We start from the raw sequence: 19525 nt of genomic DNA, 5'->3' as shown, positions 1-19525 counted from the left end.
TACGAACCCATAAAAGAAAATAAAAACAATCATCACCCATCGCTATTCACCCAAAAGCTCTCGAGTTCCCCATTCCCCAAACAACAAATTTAAATTGCCAAAAGCGCCTTATCTTCTCCTCCCCTCTCGTCTTTTAGCAGAGCCCCATTTGCTCACTTCCAACCCTCTCCGTTGTCCCCCATTCTTCTTAAATCCATAGAGCTCCCATATAAGGACAAAGCATCACCCTGCCACGTCCGACCCAACCCCTAACCTATGGTCCTCACTCCGCTAAGGCCTCTTCACCCTTCTTCAGGAACGGAAGAATGGGCGTTAAGGGTTCCGTCAACCTCACATCCATCTAGTTTCTGGAGGTTGTCGCTGTCGCTATTCCCGTTGATTTATCGGTGCTTTATAAGACTATAATAAAAGAGGAAAATGCAGTAAAGTGGTCTGAACGTCGCATATCTTTAACAATTTGCAGTACATCACTGTTTCACTTTCACTTTGGTTTTATGTACATCCCTCTACAGGGATATTCCGTCTCCGGCGGGCCCTTGTACGTTTTCAAAATAAGGGGCTTCTTATATTTTATAATTGTCTTTTAGTGCTTCTCATCAGTATCGTAGCTCCTGCAGAATAGGAGTCTTTAGTTCTTTTTTAAGTTTGCTTTCTTCTTGTATGCTCTTCAATTCAGGCGATATTTTGTCGTACAGTCTTGGTGCGCAGTGTACAAATGCTCTCTCGCCTGACTTACTGTACATTTGCTCTAGGTTCAAGTAGCGTGTATGCTTCACTTGAATGTCAGATTACAATATTCATTTCAGATCTAAAGAAGCTTAAGCAATTTCTCAGATATGTTGGTTCACCATATTTTGGTACTTTAAAGACTGTAATAAGTATTTTACATTCTCTTCTAGCTTTTGCTGGGAGCCAATGTAGGTCAGTTAATGCTGGGGTTATTCTATCACGGGAACGTAGTCCTTTCATTAACCTGGCGACTCTATTTTGTACTCCTTGCAATTTTCTTAGTAGGTAGTTAGGGAGACCGTAGTATATAACATTGCAGTGGTCAAGCCTCGAAAGTATTTGGTTGCAAATTGCTGTTTTCAGATCATCTTCGTTTAGGTATTTTCTAATAAATGCAATGTTTCTAATATGATAGTGACAGGTTTTTCTAAAATGCAATATACGGTTCTTCAAATTTATTTTTAATAAATACTCCTAAGTTCCTCACTGCTGCAACAATATTTATTGTTGACGAAACGATAGTTATTCTTTTGAAGTGTTCATATTTTCGTAGTGCACTGTCAGATCCAAATAGCATACACTCAGTTTTGTCTTCATTAAGTTTCGATTACTTCGCCGACATCCATTTTTTTATATCTTTCATTATTGCATCAATTTTACTAATGGCGTCTTCTACCGTTTCGACAGGAAAATAGAACTGCATACAGTTTATACTTAACCCTGTGCTTATTTAGAATTCTAGATAGTTCAATTGTATAAATGCCAAATAGCAGTGGACCCAGAACGCTGCCTTGGGGCACTCCTTTTTGTTAGACCTTTCTTTTCTGATTTCACTTTTGATATAACCACTGTAACATTCCTGTTTTCTAGGTAGCTTCTGTACCATTTGTGTACATCATCTTCGATGCCTACTGCTCTCAGGTCTTCAAGCAGCAGACTGTGGTCAACAGTGTCAAATGCTGCACTTAGGTGATGCATAACCAGATGCCACATTTTCCATTTGCTATAATTTTTACCATGTTCATTTATAATTGCGGACAATGTAGTCTCTATTGAGTGTTTTTCTGTACTCAGACTGATCATCAGGTATAATACCGAGTTGTTTCAAGTGTTTTCACGTTTGTTTGTGGTTTCGTTTCTATAAGTTTTGATAAGTACGATAGGTTCGATATTGGTCTATAAAGCCTAGATTTTCTTTATCGCCTTTTCCTTTATAGGTCGGCTTTATACAAGCAAGCTTTTCACTATTTGGGAAGGATGCCTGTGCTAGACTCATTTTGACAATATCAAAATATAGCTCCCGCAACTGATCAGTCCTCAGAACCAACGAAGTTCATTTGTCATAAATAAAAAAAAACACACACACACTTAAGAGGCACCGTTTTTCAGTTAGAGAGCTTCATTTTTAGCAACAAGACGAAATTCCCAAATGGTATTCCAGTGTTATGAACTTGCGAATTTCGATCATCGCCAGCACTTATATACTGTAATTACTGTATACCACGCCACTACTCACATTCGTTTAATGAAAATTGGTTTAGTAAACAGATAAATAGATTTCACGCCCATCTAGTCTTTCCAACATTGAAAACAGTATTTATAAATCCTTTGTAATGTTACGTCCATCCAATTCAGCATTCCGAGGGGCGTTTTCGGAAGGTGCAAACCCAAAGGTCTTCAGCAACTATTTAAGATTGAGGCTGTTAGCCTAATGCTTTTTCTATGATGGTTGTCACGACCCTCCAGTCGATTAAATTACCAGTTACATAATTCACTGCTAAGGTCAACCGAGGTTCGCTGAGATTTAACGATCATGCTGAAATAGTGTAAATAAATCAAGAAGCTCTAAGATAACACCACAGCCTGTCGTAAATTACACCCTTCCAACAGTGTTACTTAGACTATTTCTAAGTAATGGCTAACCTAACATTCATTACAACACTAACAATCGGATCTTAATGAGAAAAACGTGATAGGTCACTTAAGTTCATTTGCTAATTAGGAAACAGACGCAATCGACCTCGCAACTAGTTGAAACAATTATAATGTCACTGTAATTCAACATCTATAACGTGACCTTCTACCAAAAAACCATACATAGAATGAACAGGTTTCTTGAGGAAAAACCGTTTATTTGAATTCTTTATGAAATATATCCTTCTGGAATGGACTTAAACAGTGAAATAAATAAGCACACGACTCGTTCAAGTAAATTTTCTTCGCTAAAACAACTTCTAATCTCCGCACACGAATTCCTTATTCCAGTTTCATATTACATATCTCTCTCTCTCTCTCTCTCTCTCTCTCTCTCTCTCTCTCTCTCTCTCAAGGACTCACGCATACTCCTTCGACGATATTATAACCGAGAGTAATAAAGGGTGAAGATCCTTATATGGAGTGAGAGGTCGCCCCATCCTAACGTCGCCATCTGGTCCTAAAATGCTAAACATCAGCAACCACTCATCTTCCCCCCCTCCCCCCCTTCCCCTGGCCCCGTTCCATCCCTCCCCTTCAGTTTCCATGAACAACCTTCAGCCATCCCATTCATTCTACAATGCATATACACAGGCTATCAAGTGGCAGCACAAACCAACGCACTTTTATGGCATTCCTATTTTGTTCACGGGCAGCAGATATTCTTGGCTCTCGTTGGGGGTTACCAAAGAATAGTTTGGTTAGTCTCAGAGCCTGGTAGGAGAAGCAGCAACTATTACTTTCCTTCTGCATTTCAAGCATATAAATTAAACCCCATTTAGTCCACACGAAACACATACCCTCTATAAATTATTAATGTAAACAGCAATGATGGGATGTGTACATACAGTAGATAGATGAATATACACAAAATGCATCACTACTCTACACAATTCCAGCTCGTCTAACATCGTATACCTTCTCCCTAAAACATTCATCACATACAAAGCACAAACATTAAAATCATGTACCATCTACACTACCAACAAACTAGTTGAATGGGACTCAAAACATTAGCATTCTAATAACCAGCAACCAGAAAAACAAGAGCCATAATGACCTTAAAGATGATTGCTTACAAGAGCTAATGTTACGTAAATTTTCGTCCACGTGAATTTATCTACGCAGAATCGGCTCGTTCGCAGGGCGATTTTTCATAGTGTTTCGACATGTTTCCCAAACAGTTTCGTCCTGAAAAACAGACCAGTGTGAGGGCTGCGCCACAGTTCATGTGACATAGCACATTCACTCGTGACATAACGACAATGATACGCCCAACCATCGCTATTATCGTTGGTTCAGTTCCGCTCTCTGTATTGAGATCATTTTTAACTCACAAGGTATTAAAATAATTCTTTAAGGGCATGATGCTCTGATGCTAAATATTTTTCTTATCATAAATAAATGACTGTCATGCGTGTGAGATCAAATCTTGACTAAATGCCAGTCAGTTACAAGGCACTCATACATACAACGAATAATTTTTTTTTTTTTTTTTAAGAACAGCCTCGTCATATTTATAAGGCAATTTCTATGACATTTATTTCCCTGAAAACATTCGAGTCATACGCCAATAGCCATGCAAAGGATGAGCTTCTACCAGTTTTTGTTCAAGCAAAACGAGATCAGAAAACTTGATTTTCTAAATAATGAATTTGGCTACAAATATTTTGGAACAACGTGAGCGGAATCTTAATTGGCCTACAGTAATATTCACTTAAAATATAGGATCTTAACTACTGTTCAGTTTCTTTTCATGCCTCTCCCATGTCTTTGCGTAAAGAAGCGTAGCAACTAAAGAGCTAGTTTTTCTCTGTTTAAATGCGTATTACGAAACCTACGCACAAATACAAACAATATCTCCAGATGGCATACGCTTAAACATAGTGAAGGCTCTAAGCCACCTTCCGTGTCTTATCTAAACATCCCAATGACTAAAAAATTAGTGGAACAAGAGATACGATCGTCATAACAAGGGCAATTAGGCGTAATTAACGAACATTATTAAGCTGCAAAGCAAGCTCTACGACACACGAGAGGTAGTCGAGCAGCAGCAGGCCAACCTAACGAGAGCAAAGAGAACCCGAACTCACCCCCATATATGGAGATGAGGGAGGGGACTTCAAAGCGTGCTTCGGTTACCTGATGGAGGTGGTAATCGTCGTATGCAGGTATTTCGCCCCGAGATTCCCTGTCATCTGTGACCTGTTCCTGCGCCCTGGGTATAAGTAGTTTATGGAAATTGCTTGGCATGTCTGATCTAAGACATGGAATCAGTTTTTCTCCTTAGGACAATCTCATACGGAATACAAATAAAAGAATGATTTCTTTAATGGTCCATTACCTTATAAATAAATATTGACGAATATTTATTCAAGAACCCCAGTTTGAAAAAATCTTGGTAGAACATTTTCCAGAGATCGCCTGTTTAAGAGTCAAAACTTGCCAAACAAATACACAAAATTTCAACTTGCCAGATAATGTCACGGCCATAAAAGAACTAATACCCTGCTTGAAAAGCCTTCAGATACAGCGTTTCAAAACTGAGGTATGAATTTGTGCTATCATACTGTAATGCAATGCGTAGAAAAGAACTTTGTCGAATAAACTCTACTCAGGATTTTAAATTGTAACTAATTATCCAATCTGTAGGTAGCAATCCGTTACAGATTGCATTTAGCAATAGCGTCGAGGGTATCAATGATTTTTATAGTTAACTATAATTGGCACACACTGCTGAGAACTAAACGCTTACTGGTATGATTTCTTAAACGCCTCTCAACTCAAGAGTTCCCAAACGATTTAAGGTGATGCTATTCTTTCGTAAGAGGAAAGATATGAAATGTGTTTTTGGCTCTAATTCAACAATTCTCTCAAACATAGAGCTCCCATTTACAAAAACTTGAATTCCTTAAGTAATAAACTGAACAAAAACCGGCCAGTCTAAACATCCATAAAAATTACCAACAACAAAAAGATTCCAAGAGTACAGAGAGAGAGAGAGAGAGAGAGAGAGAGAGAGAGAGAGAGAAACTATTCGCTAAGTAAAACAAACGCACCTAGGTTTCGAGGTATCATACCCACAGCATCCCTTAGAAAGAAAAACAAACTACTCAGGACACAATAGCTGCCCAATCCAAACTTCCCGCAAATACCAATGAGGGCATGATACCCTTCCACTTCCCCTGAAATGAGAACATTCCTTTCCCAGATTAGAGGGTGAAGTTATTCGAGAGATATTGGCCTTACTCAGGGCTATTTTCTCTTTTGTTTTCATTGGACCATTTTTATGCCCATCACATGCAGTATAGCTATTCATCGATACATACAAAATACATAGTAAGTGTATTTACTCTAACTGGCATAATGACCTCAAAAGCATCGATTTCCTCATAGAGTTTACTTAAAGCTTGCCAGTGCAAGCCTTGAATCCGAAATAAATTCGGAAAATACTCTCTACCGCGCTGGGATTCGTTACCAATCAGTCCATCATCCGTTAAAAGGCTGCCTCTAGAAGGTACTGGCCTTCTAATTCTCGGCAAATCTTTCAGGGTGAGGATGCTATCCCTACGCCCAATCACAATAGATTAACTGTTGTCGTCACCTCAATAGAGCCACATTTGGATAATGGAATGTGCCTATATCGTTGTGCTCGCTCGGAAATCGAACCAGCCACCCCCAGCTGGTGAGACGAACAGCCTAAGCACGGACAACAAGGACCCAAATACAAGCTAGACCAAACATGCGTCAGACGCACCTTACGACACCACTTACGTCATACGAAACAACCTCCTTTCGACAGGCAAGCGAGGACAGTCTCCTGAAATTGCTAAGTGGTTTTGCATCATCTGGCTGATCTAGTTACGGGAGACCTGACATTTTGGACATCCGAAACAATTAGCGCCTGGATACGCGGGCGTCACCGAAGGGAATGGCGAGACTAGGAAAATAAATCAGGGAACAGAAATTAAGGAAAAGTACAATCACCGAAAGTTAGGTACTCTAAGGAGGATGCTGACTTTATATTACTTGTTATTAATTGATTCTACTGATCCTTAATGTGATGAAACTTTCACATAATTACCGTTACTAATCGCAAAATAAAAACTGCAGCCATATAGAGACGAATTAAACAACTGATCAGCATTTAAATTTAAGAGGCAATCTGGTACCAACCGCAATAGAAATTTCATTGCCTGTACTTGGATTCCTCGGCTTTCCCTGATTTCGTCTCCTTACAAGAATAAAAAAAAATTACATTTAAAAATGTCCTTGGTATAATACGAATATATATGGAAGAGACCTTCATTGTAGCTTCTGTTTCGTCTCATTATAAAATAAACTGCAACCAAAAACGTCCGTAACATAATAGGAATACATGTTGAAGAGACGCTCTATGCAGTTCAGAAATATTACTCGATAGGAAATCTTGAAGGTCCAAAGACTCAAACATTTTATTTAAGAGTGCTTGGGTTTTCAATATTTAAGTCTTATATATTTTTCATGTATAAATATATTTTGAACGTACACAGAGTAAGCTAAAAAAAATTGCATATGAATGAAGCTACACGGGAAATACATCGAAATACTGACGCTCATTTAATATACTCAAAAGTTACAAACGACGTGCAAAATACATATATACCATACTTCGAATGCAATATGTCTAGATTATGACAAAAAATAAATACAACATTATCAGTCATTTATTAACAATGCTTTTAGTATAGCGTGTACGGACTCATTGGAAAGATGTGTCAAAGAACGATGCGCAGTGTGGAACGCAGTGAGAGCATCCTCGACTTACTAATAAGCAATTCCGAAGACGGCGGCTTTCATTTCACTAGGAAAATAAAATACTGAAATTGACGGCACGTGGGGTTTCGGGGAGCATGAATCATTAAGGATGACCAAACTCCCTTTCTCAACCAAGATTTCGACCTTGCAGCTTAGCTGCAGACCAACCACCACAGAATCTCTCCAGCCACGAGGGAACGAGGCTTACGCTCTCTAAATCTATTATCATAATTGTGCCTTTAATGACGGCGCTATTCACATTCGGGGGAAAAATTCACGCCGGGGAAAAGAAGTTTAGTAGGACTAAAATTAACAAACTCTGCAGCCAGAATATTCGAGATCGCTATTTCAACTCTTAAAACATTTTATGCTCAATCTCAAGGAATAAAGTTAGACAAGACCAACGTTCAAATTCGTTGGCGTTTATGGCATTTGAATCATTTAACAAATGGTGCGCACATACGGTATGTAAAGAAGTGAACCTAAAAACCCAAGCAGCCTACCTACAACAGTTTTACGAGATAAAAATACGGACGAGCAGAGCAGAGGGTCGTGAACCGGAGCCCCGGCAGTCAAGGAGAATGAAGCGTAGGCGGCAATGTTGTTAAGAATCAAGGACGCTAGAAACAGTGTCACCAGACTATAGCCCCGGACGCCTGAACTTCGTAATGCCAGACTGGAATTATTTTTCAGAGGCAAGACACTGCTTATTGCGGCCACATGTTAGAACTAAACAATATCTTGCTCATTACATCAAGAGCTTGCTAATTACATAAGACTTACGAATATTATGGACATAATGCATAGCAAAATAAAACAAGGATAATAAGACACTGAATACGCGAACCTAAAGTTGCCTGTTTCCCCTAATTCTAATATTTGTGGATATGAAGAATTAACCCTGGGTATATTTTCAAGGCATATTATGAAAGTAAGATAAATTCCCTTTTGTAAGAAAATACTAATATAATATATAATAATTTTAATTTAAAAGATCCATTCTAATACTGTAATTGTTACCAACGGCAACATTGCCTATCAAAATATTCAACTTTTGGTAATGACCATCATGATTATAAAAATGGAAATTACTTTCGAGTTAAGAATCTACTTTTTACCTGCAAAAATACTAAAACAAAAACTTATGGTTTCTTTGTGAATGGCTGAAATGACTTGTAAAGGCAAATAAATAAATAAATAACTAAATAAAAGAGATTGCAGGAAATAAAAGAGATTGCAGGACTACGCTCGGCAAAGTAAAAAGCCTCTGACATTTTACGGTGAGTAATTCTCGTGGAATCTCCTTCATTTGACATTAAACATATAATACTTTTATTACTTTGAGAGAGAGAGAGAGAGAGAGAGAGAGAGAGAGAGAGAGAGAGAGAGAGAGAGAGAGAGAGAGAGACTTGTATCCTCGATTATTTGAGAGTATTTGGGGTGTGATGCAAAAAACGGGGCGTGAAATGTATAAACGAAGCTCAGCATAACCTTCTACTAAGAAGCATCTAAGTACGCTTAATGATAATGGTATCAGGGGATGCTTAAGTAAGAAGGGCATCATTATCCTAATCCTCCAGTGCAGCGGATAAAAGCGAAAAAGGAGGAATCTAATTAACAGCTTATTCACACATTGTAAAATTAGCGTGTCTGAGCCAGTTAAATGTTTTTGTTGTGCTAGAGATTACTTCACTTTTTATGTATATATATATATATATATATATATATATATATATATATATATATATATATATATATATATATATATAAATATATGTATATATTTATATACATATATAAATATATGTTTATATGTGTATGTATAATATATATATATATATATATATATATATATATATATATATATATATATATATATATATATATATATATATATATATATATATATGTGTGTGTGTGTGTGTGTGTGTGTGTGTGTGTGTGTGTGTATATATAGGATCACGGGGCTAAATATATCATACTCATTTTTCCCTAATAGGAAGTGACGCCAGAATGTTACCCTTCCGATTTTCATCCAGTCCTTCGGAGTGAGGTTGCCGTCCCCATGTCATTCTTCCTCCTTGTTGAAAAACGCAGCATTCATTTACTTACTCGGTACATAATTCGCTATTAAGGTAAAGAGAGGCAAGATGGATCTAAACGAAATCTGTCTTACTCGGAGCGCCTATGTCGGGCATCTAAAAATCTCACCAGAATTATTCTTGCTGGCGAGGATCCTAACAGAGAATATGAAGCGACTACCTTAAATTCATAATAATATGAAATGTGAAGTTCAGTTATAAAGTTATATTAGCAGTCATCAACCTTTAACATACCGTTTATAAGGTCATCACGACAATCCACAGTAAAAAAAAAATAAATAAAAAAAAAAAGCTGGAAAAATCCTCCATAACACCAACCAAAAGCCGAATAACTAACTGAGCGACCGAGAGAGTAAATCACAAAAGACAGATTTGATAAAACCCATAATCAGCTGCAATGAATTTTATTAACGCGACCGTCAAGGAATGAACTTTGCAATTATTCAGAGAGGGGGAAGGGGGGGCTATAAGACCCGAATCCCTAGGGTACGCTTACATTATGCAGATTCGGGCAGAAAAATATATATATATTCTCCTAAATTACTAATAAACTGCATTCCTTTTGGACGACGAGAGGAGACAGTGACAAGTCAGTCAAAGTACAGCATTATTCATTAAGGAAGCATATATTTATATATATGTATCTATATATGTATATATATATATATATATATATACACATTTATGTACAATACATTTTACATATATATATATATATATATATATATATATATATATATATATGTATTTATGTAATACATACATATATATATATATATATATATATATATATATATATATATATATATATATATATATATGCATATATATACCAATACATTTTATATATATATTCATTTATATACTAATATACATTATATATACATATATATATATATATATATATATGTATTTATATATAATACATTTTATATATATATATATATATATATATATATATATATATATATATATATATATATATATATATATATATATATATAAATATACAGTATATGCATTTATATACCAATACATTATATATATACATAGCACCATTTTATGACAACGACTCACAATGCTTTCAACTTACAGCACCAGTTATAAAAAACCCATTTCCAAAACACTATCTTTTACCAACACAACACAGATCTCTCGTGCAGCTAAGAAAATCCACTGCTATCTTTAAACTCGCCAGACCACTTCGATAGGGATCTTGTATTTAGGTAAGTAAATCAGTCGGTCGGTTCCAAGACCCTTAATAAACATGCTCTGCAAACGTTACCATCAAGTGCTCTTTGAACTCAAGGGGGAGATTCCGCACTAAATCATCAATTGTAATTCACCTACATGGAACAGAAAAATTATATTTCTTACAAGCAGCAATTGCTCAACTGCAAAAATCGTAGGACACAAAAACAATAAAAAACATTAAAGAATTACCAGGTATAGAATTTGTATATATATGTGCTTGACAGAAGGGAATAGGAAATTATATAAATATATATATATAAATATAAATATAAATATATATATATATATATATATATATATATATATATATATATATTATATATATAGAAATATGTATTATAAATATGTATTATACATATATATATATATATATATATATATATATATATATATATATATATATATATATATATATATATATATATATATATATATACTGTATATATATATAAATATATATATATAAATATATATATGTATATATATACATATATATACAGTATATATATATACATATATAATATTATTCAATGATATGATTCTCTTCTACTGCATAATTACTATGATTATTGCTTTTAAATGAAAACTCCATACAAACAACCAAGCTACGCAATATCTGCTTCTTTCAATTACAGGCAGCCTACAATCACCATCATTATTCCGACATTACTAACCCATTTTTTTAAAATCCTTGACAAGTAAATTGGTCATCCCCAGACACTAAAAATAGTATAATAATCACAAGTTTTAATAGAGTAATAATAATAATAGTAAAAAAAAACGAAGAAACGAGGTGAAGAGAAAATACTCTGCCGATGCACTAATTACGCCCTCTCTTCAATCCAGATTCCTTCAACTATGAATTCGAGAGGCATCAGTTTAAAAAACTAGTCTACCACCGAACAATACGCTTACTATATTTAGGGCATGATTAAATTTAAAAAATATATCAGATGAAAATCAATGTTCATAGACTACTGATAATTAATTTATTTCTAGCTTCTGCCGGTGTATAACACCGCAAGCGTGGTGCAACCATCTCCCACTGAGCAAGTTAAAAACCAAAATTTCTGTTTCTTATATATCTAATTCAAGAGTCAGGAGTATAAATTTCTTTCATATCAGGCAAACGTACTGTACACTAACTTTTCACTAAGATACATTTTAATATTATTTATAACAACACTTGCATTTTGGAACTGGAATTGGAACATAAATTTAGGCTAAATGCCAAGCGCTGGGACCTATGAGGTCACTGAGTGCTGAAAAGTAAGAGGGAAGAAAGAGAATATGAACGGAGGTATAGTAAAAGGAATGAAAGGGATTACAGCTAGTATTCGAAGGGAGGCTGCAAAGAACTTTGAGTAATGCCTACAGTGCACCGCGTGAGGTGCACTACCCTCACACGGGAGCACCTGCATATTAAAACAAGGAAAAGATGATACAACTTTAATGATTCTCCGTCCAAATCTTGCTCAGTTATATATTTCTTTGACTGGTTCTACGCTAAAAAACTTAAATGCTTTCAAACAAGTTTTACGGAAATGCGAAACAATAGTTGACCGTTATCGCTCATTTCATTATAACTGGTATTTTGATACTCCAACAATGAAAATATAAAAATGGAAAAAAAAAAATTGCTTTCCCCCTCTTGTTCTAGAGAAAGTGAAAGGTCAAACTGACAAGAAAGTTACCGGAAAACGAAAGTTTTGACATTATCCCATAAAGAACACGGTATATAATTTTTTTTACCATGTTACACTAAGGAAAATGAACTTTTCCAACGATATATATTTACTGACAATTATGCCAACAACTTTACAGTAAAGCATATTACTATAATTCACCTGATATATATACACTAAATGTCTATTTAAAAAATTAGTTTATCACACTGGTAACAATTAGCTTATCACATGAGTAGTTGTTTTCATCTAAATCACAGGACCAATACAAAAGACCAATTTTACCTTGGCATAATATTTTTACCTATATTTATTACCCTTCACAAAGCACTGAACTTTAACAGGTAATGTCCATAATGTACAACATTTCAGTATGATTTAACATACACCTACATACAACTGCGAAAAGTACTGATAACTGTAAGAAATAAACAAAACTAAACGTCAATGAAAGAGCAACAGGCCACACCAAATAAAAAAACATACAGGAATCTAAAACGTGCAAAAACCCCTTCATTGAAAGGCCCATCTATCCCGGAGCGCTGCAAAGGCAGGAGAAACAGAAAGGTTGTCGGCACATCTGACAGATGAGGCGTCTCAAATCCGAGATGTTCCTGACCTTTCGCCTCGCCCCCAAAAGGTGCTGGATTTATTTCCAAAGCCAAGATAACCAACTCCAACGATGAAGTCGCATTTCTCTCTATCGCCGGAACGTGTCAGGATTTGGAAATGTATTCTAATCCATTTATGATTTACGCAAACATGCAAACGTAAGAATTGTGTCGTGGAAAAGTATTCATGGTTTATATATATATATATATATATATATATATATATATATATATATATATATATATATATATATATATATATATATATATATATATATATATATATATAACCTACTGGTCACTTTTACCAGATAGGTATGAAATTGTAATAGTCACAATGCCTTCTACTTCTCGAATTCTTCACATTTCAAATACGCTTGGCACTACAAAGCCTTAGATCCAAATGCAAAAAATTTGAAGTCATTCTGATGTCTAAGGTCAGGTTGTTAACGTGACCGCTTTCTGATACTCTGGATGCGAGTTCCAATCCTCCTACCGGACATTCCCTCTTATTTCTTGCATTTGGATCTAAGGCTTTGTAGTGACAAGTTTATCCAAAAAGTGTAAAGAATTCGAGAAGCTAAGGCTGCATTGTGGTTATTACAAAATATAAATAATATACACATATATATATACATACATACATATGGATAGATAGATAGATAGATGACAAATCACTGGAATGTGCTATGTATATATGGCAACAGCCCAGGAGGAAAAAAGGAAACAAAGAGCGGTGACCAAGCGCTTTCGTCTTTAATACACCTCCTCAGGCGCTCTTAGTAGGAACATTAAACATGAAAGTTCTTGGACAATACTCTTTTGTTTCAGCTTTTCTTCCAGGACTGTTGTCATATTGACTTCGCACATTCCAGCTATCTGTCGTCAATACATAACCTCTGCTTCTCTTTAGTTTAATCCCTTAGTCGGGGTCGCAGTTTTTGATAAGCCTTTTCTAGCTGTTTCTGACGCTCATTGAACGGCATATGCTTTGCGGACTGATGCCCTTACCGACTCAAAAGCTCGCTATCTGGGTTTGAGAAAGATAAAAACGTAACCACTGCTAAGAATAGCAATGCAAAACTATAAACTATGCAATCGAGGCGAAAGTTAGAAATAGGTTTCATTTTTCTTCTATATATATACAGTACATATATACTGTATATATATATTATATATATATATATATATATATATATATATATATATATATATATATATATATATATATATATATATATATATATATATATATATATATATATACATAAAACACTTATTCCTGACGTCCCTTCTGTGATATTCTGTTCAATTCATTAATGAAACCTAATCTGAAAACTAAAAATCAATCCCTGCAGACCCTACCTCTCCTTTCTCAACAACAAATATTTTTATTAGTTAGCTGTCTCTCATTCCCAGTCCCACCCACTATCAAAGAGAACCGGATATCTTTCCTGCCAGCGTTCGATGGCCGAGCCCAACCGCTTCTTTCCTCAGGACTCAGGGAAACTATAAGGAACTGCAACTTCGGAACAGTCCTCCGTCTTCGTCTAATGTCCAATGAATGTCAGTCACAGGATAATCAAGTTTTGTGGGGTAGAATCCCGTCTGGGTGATGGACGTCTCGAAATATATGGAGGACGGGAACAAGAGAAATATGAAGGACCGAGGAAAAAATGAATTGCGCGAAAAATGGAATAAAAAAAAAGTGGGTTTGGGGAACAACCAGAGAAGGAGGATGGAAAAGAAAAGTTGTGGCATAGGGGAGAATTGGCGTCGTTTCCTATGAGGATCTCTTTAAAGAGAGAGAGAGAGAGAGAGAGAGAGAGAGAGAGAGAGAGAGAAACAGGACGGGAAGGAAAGACTGATGCTGAATATCATCCAATGATACAAAAATATACTATTAAATATGGATTACAGGCCACCCGTTGTAAGCAAGATATTTCATGTAATGATTGGTGAATGACATTTTTCATTACATTAAAAATGAGAGAGAGAGAGAGAGAGAGAGAGAGAGAGAGAGAGAGAGAGAGAGAGAGAGAGAGAGACTGTCCTTGGCAGCCAACGAAGAATAGGGGGGACTAAGAATAATCTGGAAAGTCAGTGGTTAGGTAGTACGAATATCTATTAAAATAATTTTTATCAGAATGATGACATTAGTAAACTTTTCTACAGTTAACTAACATATCAACGAAAACTATGTAAATAAAATAAAAAAATAAATCAAGAACTCCCAAGCTAACAGGGGTAAACTTTACAAGTACATTTAACCTTAACCAGTTTCAGCAGAAGAGAAATTTGGCCCAACTGACATTTCCCAATTTATCCTATATTTTAAGCCAAAATCTTATCCAAAAGTAATATTCGTAAAACAAACTCTTCATGTTCACAACACAACACCCCAATTATCGTTACGCAAAACAATGATACATACATCACGTACAGAATCTGTAACTTCGGGCACCCTAACCACTGGCAGCTAAGGGCACACGTCCCCAGCAACTACAAAAGGTGAGGAGAATGCATCGCATCTTCGAAGTATCAGCTCCCTGTAACGCGGGTCCCAAGAGGAGCAGCTACATGGTCAGTCATCCAGACAAGAACGGAGCACGTGGGCGGCTCATGGGCGTGTCCACGTAAGACACAGACAGTGGAGCAGGTGGGTTGGTTTTGGGAACTCCACCCAAAGCGCCCACACTGACGTTACTCTAGCAAGCGGCATCCTCTTTAGGGGAGTCCCTCAGGAACTTACCTTATCTCACTAGCTCTTTTAATGCGAGGATTCCTCCCTCACTTCACAGATAACACGAAATAAAGTCCAAAAAACCGTTTCTCTTGAGCTCACATGAAGATACAAGGCCCAATCGATACCCAGTTTGAGAAACAAAACTTATCCGATATTCATTTCGTCCTATGCGAACTAAACACTCAGAAAAAGAGACAAGCAGACATTGGGATGGAAATAAATACGAATTTATATATCTGTGAAAAGTCATTTAACCACTACACCATTTCAGTAACTTGTCAAACCATTTAAGCAAAAGTTATATTACATGTAAAAGGTTTAAAGCTATGCAAACACCATGACTTTCGAAAATTTAACCTAGTTTCACGTAGCTAAGATGTAAACATGACCCAAATTGGTTGATTTCCTAGCAAACATTTTTCTAACATAATACAAACACTTTTTTTTCTAGCAATATACCAACAACCTTGTATAAATTTTAATAAGAAAATGCACATGCATACATTTACATGTACAAATAAACGCTTACGATTTATGCAAACATAAAAGGATTTTCTAGGCACGGTTACCTACAAGTGATATAGAATATGACATTGAAGCAGACTCCAACAATCAAACTGGTTAAACACACACTCATACACACACACACACACACGGGTGGAACAATGCCAAATGTGCACAGAGAAGGGCAAACACTGCCAGTTAAAAAGACACAAAGGGACGGATAAAATCAAACAAGGCGGAAAAAACACATTGCAATACAAACATGCCCAATTAAAAGCGGGGAAAAAAACAGGGCATAAAACCCCTTGCCGACAAATACCAAGCATGGTGTGACAGCATGAATACTAAAATGTCTATAAACGTCACAATGCAACCTTGCATCGTTGCCGGGGGCCACAGAAATGCCAAACATTCAGACAGCTTCAAGGACAGAACAAGGGAATCCTACACTTGAAGATGATGTCCCCCCCCCTCCAACACACACACACACACACACACACACACTCACACACTAGTGATGCTGTTTGACAGAGAAAACCCCAAGTAGCCGATACCCACGGGGCAACTGAAAAGCTCAGTAGTACCACGCCTATTTCAGTGGTCATAGGTAACGGTATACAGATTACAACCGCATTTATCGTCAGTGACCTTTTCTGTCTGTAAAGGTTTGCATCTGTCTTAGACTGCAGTGGTGAGTGATATCATTTCGGTATAATTTCTTCAACGCCTTACAACTATTCAGCAGAGTAGCTCTATCTAACTTCACTCTGACGTCACTAAAACTTAAGGGTTCTGGTTGTCGTTAACCCCGTATATATTTATAATTTTGAAATATGTCAAATCAATGTTTATATACTAGGGAGTGACTATTTAAGTGCCCGTCAACTGATAAATAACTTAGTATGATTTGACGCAAAAACAATTTTGCCGAATGTTATGCGTAATTCTGGACATCTGTGACAATACTGAGTTTTAAAACTCATGGCAATTACACTTTAAATCCACGCATGAATTTTAGGTATGTTATATATTAGTGACTTTTTATTGTACTAGATGCATTACGATATAAAACACAAGCATCCCACAGCTTATACCAACATAAGGTAAAATTTACCGTCACCAAATAATGCGACAAAAACAAAGATGAAATATTCAAGAGATTCCTCTTCTGATAAATCCTCTATCCTGATGCAACTAAAAAAAAAATTGATATGATATTTTGGCCAATATATAATACTTACCTCAATGATCTCGCGGAGGTCTCGCACGTAGATGGCCTCTGTCTCGACAATCTCGAGAACTATTCTATCCATATAATCAAGGTTCGGGTCGTAATACTTGGGTCTCAAGGTAGGAGGGGCTGGCAGACTTATACTGTGGCACTGGACACCGCTGTCACCGGAACCTGAAATTAGAAACGGATGTACTATTAATATAAGTCAAATAAATACATAACAAACTCACACGTACACCTAACGCTAATGTCAGTATAAGCATTATATGACAAGGCCTCATCTTTGTTTGTGCAGATGAGGGTATAGAGCGGGCTGTTAAACAAACTGATTGCTAACATATTACGATTTGACCATAAATACTGTATTTCCTCAATAAACATTAAACTGGCAAAACTGTAAATGAAAATAAAAACTCGCGCGAACCGTCTCTTCTTTTCCATTTGCCCTACTTAAACTTTATGATTATACCTTAATTATCTGATGTTTATATGATCATGCCCACAATGTCGTGACTCGTAAACAACAATCATGGGATGTAAGTACGATATTCCGAGTACCCGCTGGATGCAGAGACTCAGGGTCGTCTTCTCTCTCAAGATCGATAAATAATCATAATATGCTAACACCAAACTCCGTAAAAACACCTCAACCAGGAAATTAAGGCTTAAACTGCGATTTCAGATTTGCTGAAGCCATGATAAAACGCCAAGGAACCTTGACTGATGAACGATAATCGAAATTTTCTTCAACTTCTTTGTCCTAAAGGGTGGTGATTAAGATTGCTTGAAGATTTCTTTTTTCCTTTTTTAATTTTTCTTATCGCAAGGGCTATGTCCGTGTTTTCGCTTTATTTTCTTTTTCCTTTCTTTCTTTTTCGTCAGATATAATATTCGGTTCTTTTAAGCAGAATCCAGTAAAAGCACTTAGTGAGAGAGAGAGAGAGAGAGAGAGAGAGAGAGAGAGAGAGAGAGAGAGAGAGAGAGAGAGAGAGAGTAATTAATCCGCCTAACTGATACTGAATACCCTTCTCGTTGCTTATTTTCTTTAGGATTAACCTTCTTAGAATAAACTTAAGTACTTTCTTTTTTACATTATAAATAAGGAAGTCAGTTAAGCTAATGGTATAATGTGACATCATTAGGATCCACTAAGATTACGCGCCATTAGTTAGCTCTCTCTCTTTCTCAAATATTTTGTGTAGTATCTCTCCCCCCTCTCTCTCATAACTTTCTCCCCAAATTCTCTCTCTCTCTCTCTCTGCAATCCATCCCTGTCTCCATCTCCTTCCATCCCTGAATTAATACAGACCAGACGTCACACGAAATATGGCATCTCTACACCATCTCGACCTCACGGAGGGATGGGTATCTTGTCACTTCCACTTAGCATATGACTGCCCTGTATCTTAGCTAAGATTTCCCTCTCTTTTTTTCTAAGCTGTGTTGTTTACGGTGGCTGATATTTGCCGAAACAGTTATTGCTATTAGCCAACTGCTGTTGTTGTTCCTGCTTCTGATAAGACACTCAACAAAAATTATCCAAAAATAATCCGTCCAATCACTTGTTAATGGCTTCACATCACACAAGTGGCGAATCACCAATAAATTACTGTGGAACACAAAACCACAAAAACGAAAGTCACTGTATATATATATATATATATATACAGTATATAAATTTATTTATATATACATATATACTGTACAGTATATATATATATATATAATATATATATATATATATATATATATATATATATATATATATATATACATACATACATACATACAGTATATACATTTATTTATATATACATATATACTGTACAGAACATACTGTATATACTGTATATATATATATATATATATATATATATATATATATATAT

At 35.9% G+C, this 19525-nt stretch overlaps 1 protein-coding gene across 14 annotated transcripts in view; it reads right to left on the bottom strand.

The window, feature by feature from the left end:
* Nucleotides 1-19525, bottom strand: part of LOC136853422 (uncharacterized) — a 574979-nt gene that overhangs the window by 56773 nt on the left and 498681 nt on the right. For all 14 annotated transcript variants that reach the window (XM_067128959.1, XM_067128958.1, XM_067128963.1 and 11 more), the window contains one exon: nt 17644-17807. In XM_067128959.1, the coding sequence (XP_066985060.1) occupies nt 17644-17807 (164 nt within the window). The remainder of the gene's footprint in view (nt 1-17643; nt 17808-19525) is intronic.

Source organism: Macrobrachium rosenbergii, chromosome 27 (assembly GCF_040412425.1).
Source record: "Macrobrachium rosenbergii isolate ZJJX-2024 chromosome 27, ASM4041242v1, whole genome shotgun sequence".
NCBI lineage: Eukaryota > Metazoa > Arthropoda > Malacostraca > Decapoda > Palaemonidae > Macrobrachium > Macrobrachium rosenbergii.
Note: the sequence above shows the minus strand (reverse complement) of the source record. Positions and strands in the feature narration are given on the sequence as shown.